The 12,939-nt window shown below is 37.2% G+C and overlaps 1 protein-coding gene across 1 annotated transcript in view; it reads left to right on the top strand.

Annotated features, from left to right (window-relative positions):
• The window catches only part of nfatc1 (nuclear factor of activated T cells 1), a 57,305-nt gene that overhangs the window by 23,460 nt on the left and 20,906 nt on the right, over window positions 1-12,939 (top strand). The window contains exon 7 of the mRNA XM_062990784.1: window positions 10,123-10,178. Coding sequence (XP_062846854.1) covers window positions 10,123-10,178 — 56 coding nt within the window. The remainder of the gene's footprint in view (window positions 1-10,122; window positions 10,179-12,939) is intronic.

Here is a 12,939-nt window from a genome sequence, read left to right as displayed (position 1 = left end):
ATGCTGTCATACAATGTTTAGTTTGAGCAAATGCAATTTTAATGGGTCTAAATGTGCGCTTCAGGAAAAGTATACTACGTGGCTTGCATACAGCGCAGCTCACGGGACATTTTACTTTCAACCACAGCTTAGAGATAATATCAGCGACTGAGATATATGTGCTTAAAGTATGTGTGTAATTTTGCAAAGACTGTTGTCTGGCTTCTAAGCCTGTAGATTTTAAAGTGCAGTCACATCTGCAGTTGTCTTTTAGCTCTTTGCATTTAGTCTATGCTGATAAGACCCAGGAGATAAATTAGAATTTGCTCTACTTTTTAAGTTGGCATTCTTTAAAGACTATTAGTGATGATGGTGAATAGATCTTAAAACAATTGGCACACACATTTGTTGACTTTGTATAAGTTAAGCCAAGCCTGACATCTAAGGAAGCTTGCTGCATTTTTCCACTGAATTAGAGACTATGTATGTGTGTGTGTGTGTGTGTATGTGTGTGTGTGTGTGTGTGTGTGTGTGTGCCAGCACGTGCGGGTGGGTGTATTTAGGACCAGTGGGGATTCCTAACAGAAGGGAAAAATGAGTGAAAAATAGGCAGACACAAAGAAACTCCCTCATGAGGGAGGAGTGTTTTCACATCTGGACTTGTTGGATTGTTGGATTTTTAACTGGCTGCCCAGCTGCTGAAATACTTTTAGGTTTCTTTGTTGAAAACAGTTTCAAACTGGTCTTTGTTTGCTAATAGAATGCATATTTTAAGTCTTAAGAGTTTTAAGAGTTTAACCAGTTATTGAAATGTGTAGCTTTTGCAATAGGGGAGTAAGTATTTAGTTTGAACTGGCATATCTATCCTGTTCTGGCATATCTAACTGTATACAAAGACACATTTGAAATGCACACAATTTTATTACATTTCTAAATATTTAATTGTAAAGCACAAATGAGAGGGTATCTGTCAACGTTTCTTGACTCATCTGTCATATGAAATCCATCAAAGTCATCTTTGTTTGTAAAAATAACATCAGTAAGAGTGCTGAATAGTTTAAAAAGCAGGTCTGAAAAGATTCCACTGAGACAATCTGCTTTGCTAATACTAATCAGAATGCTTCATGGTGGAATTGTGATGGATAGCTGGGAATTCAAGCTAATAAACTGACCAAGCTTTTACCGCTGGCTGAAATTGTCTAAAGACAGGTGACTTGTGCAATATATCAGTTTCAATAAAATGACCATGCTTTAATGGCAAGCTTTCTAATTTTTTATAAACCCAGAGGTACTGTAATGGATGTCTTTTTCATCTGATTATTTAATGCATTGTCTGACATCTTTCCAAATTATAAATGTGTTGACGTAGATAAGGACGAGTCCAGAGTAGTGGTTTTGCTTGTTATATTAAATTACATTTTGCTCTTGATGTCTATCCAAGGTTCGAATCTCCAGTGGTGCTTTTGGTCAGTCAGGTGTCTACATACAAACATAACTGGCTATGTCTGGGGGTGGGTGGTATGGGGGCTCAAGGCAAGGCCTCGTGAAGAATTGGCATACTATCCAGTTTGTGTTGCTGCATTGTGCTCACATATTTCGAGGAAATCAGATCCACCACGACCCTAATCAGGATAAAGTGATGATATAATGATGATAATAATAATGAGGTGCTTTTTCATATTTTTGTGAAGTGGTATTGGTCAGATATCAGATTATGATATAACATGGTCACTCACTTGCTCACTCATGGTAAGCAGATAGAATTTCTCTGCAATGTATTTTTGTCATTCAGATTTCTGCCAAGTGGAAAGCACAGTATTTCCTAGTATGTTATTGTTTGCTGTAGTATTAAGATTTCCCCTTACAGGAACTAACTGGCCCCACCACTATTAAATATAGCACTGCAGCATGGGTTGTTGGCCATAGTATGTCAAGAGGTTGTTTTATAAGAACCTCACTCTTTGGAGTGTGCTTGTGGTAAATGGTGCTTATTTACTTGAAAGGACATTTGTCAGGTCAATGGTGGTGTTCAATGACGTTGAGGTCAGGGCTCACACAATAATTAGAATGGGTGTATACACACTTTTGACCATATAGTGTACATATACAGGAATACATGCCCCCCTCTATTAATGGTTTTACAGTAGTTCTGGTACAGACTTGCATGCATGTGTATGTGGGTATGAGTAAGCACCTATTAGTCAAGTGAATCTATGTATGTATAGGTCTGAATCAAGGGCAGGTTCAGACAATTCACATTGATTTTGGCTTTGCTCCTACAGCAAACTGAATTCTTCATGGCTAATCTAAAGGGCATGCTGAGCACAAATTGCTTTAATTACACTTAAGTAATAGAAGATTAATAACACAAGAACCCTCTAAAAAGATCTCTGAATAGAATTTAGTAGTGTAAGAGCTATTTGGTTGGATAAATTAACTTCGTTAATGCATTGTTAATATTTATGCTTAGGAAAAAGATGGAATTGCGTTTAAAAATGCTTTATGAGGATATTAACGCTCATGCAATGGAGGGTCGTTACAGAGGTGGACTGAGAGAACACTTGAGAGAATTTGTGTGTAGGTGTGAGCTGAATTCAGTAAAAGAGGCTTGCCGGATGAATAACCTCCCTCTTCACAATAGAAACAATGACCTCAAATAAAGAATCCAGAAGATTATCTGTCCCTTGACACCTTCTTGAACAATAGACTTGCTTTCATAAACAAACTGCTTACAGACACAGCTCCTCCTCTACCAGCCCATCAGGAAAATATGATATATGGTCAAAAGTAAGTGAAAATCTTTTGTAATTATTGACCAGTCATGTGCCTGAACTAACAAATGGGCTGTAATATAGGGAAAATAACACTTTTTAGAAGGCTGATGTAGCTGCAAAGACGGGGTAATGACATATTAATGATTATAGTTTTGTAATAAGATGTCTGACTAACTCATGGCCAGGTGTCCATGTATATTCTTGGCAATATACTGTATTTAATGATTTGGAAAACAAATCATATGCAAAAGGAAAAAGGCCAGAATTGCACCATTTGGGCAAAATAACATTTAATGGATAATTCAGAAAAGAGCATTGTGGAGAATCTGATAGTGGAAGATAGAAGAATAAGCTTCTGGTTTAACTGTCTACAGCTGCATCTCATCAGCACTGTGGAAACCTGGCACTCTTAAACAGCTGCAATTAGGGCCATCCTAGCTTCACAGTCTGCCTGCCTCTGTATCTTTGTCTGATTTTCTGTCTTTACTATTTCTTTACCTGAGTCTTGTTATTTTTTTGTCTTTTTTCTGCACCTCTTTCTCTCTTGGTCTAACTTTTTCTACAGAGGTAGGTACTGCCCAGAAAGAAAAGTTTCTCCTTTTGGTGCTCTACGGTAGGCGGAACGTGCCAGGCAGCATCTGTGTGTGTTTACTGTCTAACGCTTATATGGAGGCTTGGCTGTGTGCCTGACTGGGGTGCTGTGCTTTCTTCTTGGCCTACTCTAATCTGCAGCACAAGGGGCTTTTTCATTCCTGAAGCCCAAGTGGTTCTGGGGGAAGTCTGGCAGAGCTGACAAGCAGCTTGTGGTACTTATAAATCACAGTTGATTAAGGGAGTGACCCAAGACTCTGAATCAACATAGAGTGAACCAGAATTGAATTTGTATAGCTAGTTGAACAATACAGATTGTCTCATATCAAGCTTTATGATTACTTATCCCTAAGCCGTAGTAAGCAGAGCAAGGACAATAATGGCAAAAATATAATATAGTACCTGTTGACACTAATTTCAAAAAGTTTCTTTAGTTGTAGGCTAAAGTGCCTTTTATTTATTGAATTATTAACCAATAAATGTGTTCAGAAAAACAAATGAACAAAACAAACAGACTAGATTCCCTGAGAAGATGCAGGAGCTTGTAGTCATTTAGATAGAAGTTCTGAATAGAAGCATGATAGTGTCATCTGGACAAGAGCAGAAGATTGTTGGCCATAAACAGTATGTCAAGAGGTTGTTTTACAAGAACCTCACACATGGAGTGTGCTTATGGTAAACGGTGCCTATTTAGTTGAAAGGACATTTGTCAGGTCAATGGTGGTGTTCAATGACGTTGAGGTCAGGGCTCACACAATAATTAGAATGGGTGTGCACATACTTTTGATCATATAGTGTACATATAGTTTATACATGTATTTAGGTCTAAATCAGGAATACATGCCCCCTCTATTAATGATTTTACAGTAGTTCTGGTACAGACTTGCCTGCATGTGTTTCTGTGGGTATGAGTAAGCACCTTTTAGTCTAGTGCAGGGGTGTCAAACTCATTTTCACCGAGGGCCACATCAGCATTATTGTGGCCCTCAAAGGGCTGATTGTAACGTATTCTGCTGAGATTGCAGTCTGTTGTTTTTCTTGGAGGCTAAATTCTGCATTTATATTGTCCTCCTTTACCACAGACACGGCCTCCTTCTGCTTAATCTTCTTACTTATCTTCTTGTACATTTTGGGATTATGTGTAAATATTTACTACTTATATATCTACTGGCAGGATGTGTCACTTTGCAGGTCACAAAATCAGCATGCATTTTGAGAGATGCAGTTAATGTAGGATTTTACAGTGTATTTTAAGACAATTGTTCTGCCCTCACTAAGAGTTTATCCCCCTTTCTCAGCTAGACAGACAGACAGACAGCTCTGTTCAGAATACAGTCGGTTTTATTTGCTTCCCAGCTGTGTGATACACTGTGTGCACCAGAATGAAGTAAAAATACAAACAATAAAAACAATAAAGAACTTAATACAGTAAAAGCACACAGCTGTAGTCAAGTGTTACATCTGGTACAATATGAGATTTAACCAAACGTAAAATAGCGCTAACAAGTTAGCATTTTGTGTAAAGATACTAATTGCTATAGTAACGGTAACAACTGTATTTAATTATGGTAAATTTGTAACTAAAACGCTGTGATATACTCACTAAACATTTACCAACAACTGAGAATATAAACGCCACTACTTACAGACGATGCTTCTGTATTATACTGCAACATAATTATTTATATTTATTATTATTGTTCACATTACTACCCGCGTTCTTTTGCCGTAAAAGTCACATGGCTTCTCAGCGAAGGTCAAAGTTAGTTGTCATGACTACGATGTCAACAGTTGCACTTAAAGGCGCAGGTGTCCCATTAAATTATAAGCGTGTCTCTGTAACGACTCGAACCATCACAACAATCATACAGTCGTTTAAGCTCTCGCGGGCCGGATCAAATGACGTGGCGGGCCGGATCTGGCCCGCAGGCCGTGAGTTTGACACCACTGGTCTAGTGAATCACATTATTGAAAACATCCCCACATCAGTGCTTGACCATGGTGATAGTATTCTTCTGGTCTAAAGTCTCACCTTTTTGTGCCAGACAAACAGCTAATCCATATAGCCAAACAGCTCCAGTTTTGATTCCCAGAACTCTGCAGGTCTATCCAAATTCTTTTTGGCATATTCCACTTGACAGTTCTTGAGCTTTTTGGTCAGAAGTGACGTGTGTTGTGGAGTCCAGCCATAAAGTCCTTGATTATTAAGTTATCCATTGACACATTTGCATGGCCTCCATAAGGTCATCCTGTAAGTCTTTTGCTCTAACACATGGGTTTTTAAGACTTCTGGGCGAATTGTTGGGCTTTCTCCTATGATCAGGCAGGTTTGCATAAGTCTGGAGCTTTCAGACAGTACAACCAATGGTGACTTCAAGAGTGTGCAAGGTCTTGGAAATCATTGTATACCCATTGCCCTTTTGGTGCAATGAAATTATCTCCTCATCGAAGCTCCTTTAATTTTTCATTATGGTTGCAACACACCTTGAATGCATATGCGGTTGGTAATATTAGCACCCAGCTGAAGCACATTAAGGGTTGAGTTCCCAATTGTTTAATCATGATGTAACCCAATTTTTAGTCTGTATGACTTATTGGTAAATTTAAGATCAGCTGTATTACGTAGGAATTGAATAATTGTGGCAACATGTAAAAATATCCTGCTACTTTATTTTTATTGTTCATTTGCTTTAACATTTAAGACTTCATAAAGACTTCAAGCTAAATATAAGTCTGTGGATAAGTTTGGAGTTACAAATACTTATTTTGTTTGGGGGATCGAATATTTCTAACTACAGCTGTGTGGGTTTTAATGTGCATTTTAACACACACAAGCTGGAGCTTAATCACTCTTGATTTGCTTTAAATTTGAATTAAATTGAATACCATGTCAACAATTATTCAATCTAGGGTAAAAGAGGTTGTCCTGTAGTGGGCCCAATAAAGATGACGCCATCTGCGAAGGAACATCGTGTGCTTATCATTCCTTCTTACCTACCCAGACAGGCACAACTATTTCATTCACATGGCTTTCCTCCAGGAAAAGCCTTCATAATAACCAGAAACACTTCAGTCTGCAGGAGTACTTTTACTAGCAATGAGTCCCCAAGAAATTGCCCAATTTATGGTTTTGCTTCTGTGTTTTGAAAAAGAGAGAGAGAGAGGGAGGGGATAGATGGGGGAGACAACCGCTGAGAGAGAAAAAAAAAAGTAATGAGAAGATTATAAAAAGATGTGGAGCATACCGGAGAGAGTGAGACATTATGCAAGACGTGTACAAAAAAGACAGCCAGAGGAAAGATCTAGGAAGCATCTACGCTACCCCTGGCATTCTTACTTATGGCTATAACATTCACTGCTGACATTGCTTTTAAAGAAAGCTTCATGAAATAGTGCTGGTCTGAGTGGTTGCCACATCACAGCCTCCCATTGCCTCAGACTGGTGTCCTCTTCACTGTCTGCCCACAAAACCTCACTCTTTGAATTTAATCAAAATAGACCTGAAATTTAATGTCTGTATAGGACATCTGGCATCCAAATGTAGACAACGTCATTTACATCATGCTGGAAATCAATAGCGGTGTTGGCAAGCTGAAACGTACCTTTGCTGGCTACTTAAAAACGTTTTCAGCCAAATATCTAAACCTGTAACTTATGAGCAGCTGTCACAGGCTAACATTACAAAGTTTCTCTTCACTAAAAACCTGTTTACTAAAACACATTTATAATGAAAGTCTAGGATTATGTCCACACTACAGGTATGACATTTTTCTCTTTGTTATGATTGTATAAACAGCAAAAATCACCAGGGAGTCTAATATTTCTGGTGCCAAATGGTCATTGTTATTATTCGTGTAGCACTGCAAAGTTTAAAATCTTGAGCTGCATAAAATATTTTGCATAATCACAGGAACTCTGGACAAAATAGCAAGGAATAGCAAACAACATTGACCAACCAAGAACACTGAACTTAATTAATCATTGGCAACAGCTGAGGATCAGGGCAGTTGTAGCCTAGTGCTTAAGGTTCTGGACTAGTAATCGAAGGGTCACTGGTTCAAGCCCCAACTCGACCATGTTGCCACTGTTGGGCCCTTGAGCAAGGCCCTTGACCCTCAATTGCTTAGACAGTATACTGTCACAGTGCTGTAAGTCGCTTTGTATAAAAGTGTCTGCTAAATGCCAAAAATGTAAATGTAAATAAACCAAGGGACGAATCAGAGGAAAGGGGCGAAGACAAAAAGGGTGTGTACAGAGGTGTGATTCAAGTCTTGACTCTGAAGGATGTCGGATTAACAGAAAATTTGGGCTTGCTTAGACTGGGCTATACTGATTCTAAACCTTTTAGGTCATAAATCATAAACAAGACTTTATAGTCAGACTTTATATTTAATAGACAGTTAATGTAAACTAAATGAGACCAGGGCAATGATCAGACCTTTTTTTCTTAATAAGAACACAAACTGCAGTATTGGAAACAAGGTTTTTTGTAAAAAAAAAAAAAAAAAAAAAAAACTAAAGCTTTTAAGGAAACTTGCAAGGCAGCCAGCTAGTGAACAGTTGCAATAGTCCAATCTAGAGGTTTAAAAAGCGTCTCATAGGTCTCATTTTTGCTAAGTTTTTTAAATTATAGTATGTTGTTGCTATGTTTTTGAAATGACTTTTATAAGAATCAAATGGGAAAAAGTTGGATTAGGTTTTTAATTGTAGCTCTTGATTTAACAGAGCAATCATTGTTTTTTCTGTCTTCTGAGACACCGCAGTGCTTTATGAACACCACTGTTTCCTGCTTTTTTCATGCTTTTGATAAATATAGCAAATATGATTCTAATGTCACTTTTGCCCTTGAGCATTTGTCTCGAAATGCTTGTTATGGCAAGTCCTGGCAAATACGAAATTTGACAAAACTATTCAATTAGTGTAACAAATAGCTGCAATAAGATGTTTATCCCAAGCTTTGTTACTCATTTTCAGGAAAGTAGAGTTCATCACTTTTTTATTGCACTTTTCAGACACTTTTTTGTGTGTTGTGGGAATCTGTGGGGGATGATGTAAGGGTCTCATTCCTCTTTAGGCACGCCATGCTCACTTGGATCTGCTCATCTCATTAGGGTTGCATCAGCTTCTCTAACGACCCAGCTGGGTCAGACACAGACAGGATATGATGTAAGCTTGAAAATGGCTTCGGCTCTGGCTTTTCAAACCACATGGTCATTCAGATCAGAAGATGGCTGGGGTTGTGCTGACTAGTTGGCCAGCCTCCTGTGTAAACGTCATTTTGAGAGAAATCTTTGAAGGCTTATAGAAAAGAGGATGAATTTCCCAAAACTACCTTCTGACAGTGAATTACATGGCAGTTTTTTTTAAATAAACCACTACCAGAATTGGATTAGCTGACGTGGCCCATTTTCTATTTGGAAGGGCTTCCGCAAAGGGTACATTCTTTAATTTTTTATGTAAGAATACAAAAAGGGTTTTTGTCAGCTGTACCACATTAGTCAAAATGTATGCATTGTAAAAAAAATTTAAAAGTTTTGTTAATTAAATAATTACAGCAATATACCAGATTTTAATTTAGACTTTTCCTCTGTATGTACATCTTCTGTACACATATTTATTTATTGTTCAGTATACATGGACAATGTGCAATATAAATTCCAACCATGTCTTGTCAATATTTAGCGATTAATCACTTTGCATGACATTGGTTTAGAATCTCATAACAAAAATCCCCAATTCCCCAATGCCCCTTCAAAATGGGCTTTGGGGCTGTTATAAACATAACAAATGTGATCTCAACTTTTTTGCAACAATTTTAATTGGCTAGCTGGCTATCTAGCATCTTGCTGGCAATGGTGTAGTCACCTAATCAGCTGACAGCACAGCTGTGATTTGATCAACTGCAAGTGTATTTTACCACTGTGCCACCTGATTGCTCAGTGTAGAAGTTTACATTATCATTTAACACAGTAAGCAGGAATAATATTAAATACAATTACTAAAATACATTTATTTTTTATTTATTTTTTGGTTGACCACATGTGATTTACTCAGTACTATTTACTGGCCAACACTACTCTTGTCTTTGGTCCTGTCCCTCTCAGTTTCATTAGAAATGTCTCTTGTATTTATTGTAGGTTTTTGTATTTATAGTACTGTTTTATTTACTGCACTGTGTATATTGTATTGTTTTGCACTTGTGTTCTGTGTTGAACCCTGGTCCTAGAGGAACGTTGTTCCGTTTCAATATGTATATAGCTGAAATGACAATTGTACCTCAAGTCATAAAGTACTTCAAGTTTAATCTTCACCCATTCAACACCAATTGCCAACGCTTTAAAGAACAACTGTATAATGCACATTCTACATTTAGAACAGCTTTCCCTGTAAATGTGTTCATTCATGGTTGTAAGAGATGCTGTATATGCTTTGGGAGCCTATGGTGCTTTTGCAAAAGCTAAAATAAAAACTGTAAAACCTGCAACAATCTGGATTGAATTGGATTATTTTGTAAGCCGTGTCATGGAGTTTGCATTGTTTGAATATGGACTGTCATTCTAAATGACATTTTTGGCCTTTCTGATGCAAAAATCCCAAAGGAACATTTTACGACATTGAAAATGTGTTTACATGAGCTTAACTTTTTTATTGCATGAAAACAATGCTGTTATTAAATCTTATCCAAGTTAGTCATATAAGCTATTTATAAACCACAGTTGTTTGCCTTTATGGGTATAAAGTGTGAAAAATAAAACATTATACGTCTGTCCATTTTCAGATGGTAATCACATATGGGAAATGGAAGCTAAAGTCGACAGGGACTCCTTTAAACATGTAAGTCACTCACAAGCTTTGTTTATCAAGTATCTGTAATCTAAACGTATGACACAATTACCAGTAAATATTTGGTTTTATTGCATTTAATTCAAAAAAGCTTTATGCAAGAAGGGACTTGACTCATACAAGCATACACTGAGTGTATATTAAGTTGTGTGCAACTACAGATCATGCAGTCAGGCCATGGAGACAGGACCAGTGAATATGCACATATACACTGATGTGAAAAAGTTGTTGTTCCCTTTTGGATTGCCCATGTTTTTGGATAATTGTCACACTTCATCAGACAAACCACTCTTAGGTGGATTAACTGCTGTTTCATTTCTCTCCATTTGGAGATAATGGCTCTTACTGTGGTTCAGTGGAGTCCTAGAGCCTAAGAAAGAGCTTTGTAGCTTGTTAGATTGAATTCAACATTTTTTCTCAGTTCCCCTGAAACACATGGCATAGTGTTTGTGATGTCACATTCCTACAGATTTTTTTTATTTAAATTTTTTCTTTGACTTTATACATTTCATGATGAATAGATTTATATTTACATGGCTAACTGAAATAAAGCCATTTTGGCTGAATTAGCTTTCAAATAATAGTTAATAGTTCCAATTAAGTTTGTTTTATTTGTCGAATTATTATTCTCAATTATAGATAATACTGTTCCATGTGACAAATAACAAAGGTATGTAGAAATAAAGCAAATATATATGAGGCCTTAGCAGAGTGTGAACTATACAAGTGACAGCTGGAGGGGGGGGGTCAACTTTATATAATAGGTAACTAATAAAGTTGAACTGTTGTTTTTGGGGTGGTCCAGGTAATAATTAGGATGGTCCGACCGTCCCCAATCCCCCCCCCCACCACCACCTTCCCCACTTGTAATTCAAACCATAGGCCTTGGTTGCATCAAATACTTGGTTGCCACTCCTTCAGCATGCAATTGTAGCCGTTTAGCAATCAGTTTGCTTACATAACTTGCTTCTGTAATATGGTCCATTGTCTTTATTTGGTTGCAGGTACTTAAATGATAACAAATTATTCTTAAGAGCTATACGTTTCTCAGCTCATACCATTCCTTGCAAAGAAATATTTGGTTTTCATGTTTGTTAGAGTAATGTCTATCAAGGGTGCTTTCTTAAAAAATATAGAAATTAAAATTATACGAATTAGACATACTTTAACAAAAAAAGTTTTCCATTTGTTGTGAAAAACGACATGCAACATAGACTTTGCTTTATCATTTTAAATTAAAAATTTATCTTACATAAGACATAGGTAATTGAATAAAACTTCGATTACTCTTCACAAAGCCTGTTGGATTATTTCAGAATGAAAAAGTGCTCACTTTATGGACATGCTCCAGTGTCTGCCAAGCCAAGGTGCATGCTGTGGCATGCAGGCATTGATGAAGTAAAATGCATTTAATGAAAACAATACAAATAAATAATATGGATATAAATTTACAACATAGTTTTGTGTGAAGGGTCATGGCGTTCCCTTTTCCTGCTTTACATGAGTCATTTAACTAATGTCGCCTGTACAATCGCCAATACTAAATACAGCCTTCTTTGCCCGTTATGTGACTGATTCATACCACTGGGGCTTAGTGACCACAGTTTGGGCTTTTTGAATAGATAGTGTCTGGGTGAGAAAGTACACCTGCTCTCCATAAACACACAGACACACAGACACACTCTCTCACTGTTAAAATATGTCTGTCTGCAAGCCCTAAAGCATAGTCTGTTGGAACAGGTTCATTCTAAACACAGGCGATACCTAGCTGGTGGCGTCTAAAGCAACACAGAAGTTGTCTGTATGAATTGCTGGCCTTTTGTCCTAATCTGAGATGATAACTAAATAGTTCTGCACTAATTGCACTGCTGTTCTAATTGGTAGTACTTTTTTTATATGAGACAAACACCATTTTTTCGGTGTTGTAAAGTATAAAATATATTGTGTTTGCAAGACATTTTCAAACCCAGCTTCAAATACCACACAACTTTATGATGCTTCCACACCCGTTTTCTGTGCCAACAGAGTGAATGGGGACCATCTGCTGAGATGAAGTATTAATATGTAAAACATTTTTTCTACAAGACTCGCTTTGATTTCTGCCCTTCCTTCACCCTGTCTGTGTTTATCTCTATTTTTTCATATGAACCATTTTTAACTCTCTATAAAACCACATTTTTACTACAGCTGCCAAACTTCTGCTAAGCATTGCGATGGGTTTTCACTTGCTTGGCTCTTTCATCTGCCTATAATACTGTACTTATACTTTAGTGACATCCAAAATATATTATTTAAAACAGAACTGGATATGGCTATTTACATGAACCAAATTTAACAGTTAACTTCTATTGAGGCCATCAGAAGGTATAGTCGTTTACAAATACCAAGCACTGTATTAGGTACCCCTATCTGATGGTAAGCCACAGCTACCATACAGATTAACATTGTGGGTATACAGTTACTGACTATCACTGACTGTATAGACATTCAACATTTATCAGTCGACGTTTTGTAATCAAAAAGTGTCCATTAATAAAGTCTTGAGGACAATTAACACACATTGTGCATGAAAAAAGAAAATCTCTCTCTAACTATACACCTACAACAATGGCTTACATGATATATGTGACAGAATACAATTCTGACAGAATACTGAATACAATTGAGGGTTAAGGGGCCCAACGGTAGCAACCTCTGATTACTATTCTAGTACCTTAACCAATTACTATGCAATTACCATGTTAGTGTCATT

This window comes from Trichomycterus rosablanca, chromosome 2, assembly GCF_030014385.1.
Source record: "Trichomycterus rosablanca isolate fTriRos1 chromosome 2, fTriRos1.hap1, whole genome shotgun sequence".
Taxonomy (NCBI): Eukaryota; Metazoa; Chordata; class Actinopteri; order Siluriformes; family Trichomycteridae; genus Trichomycterus; species Trichomycterus rosablanca.
The sequence above is the reverse complement of the archived record's forward strand: the minus strand, read 5'-3'. Positions and strand labels throughout refer to the sequence as shown.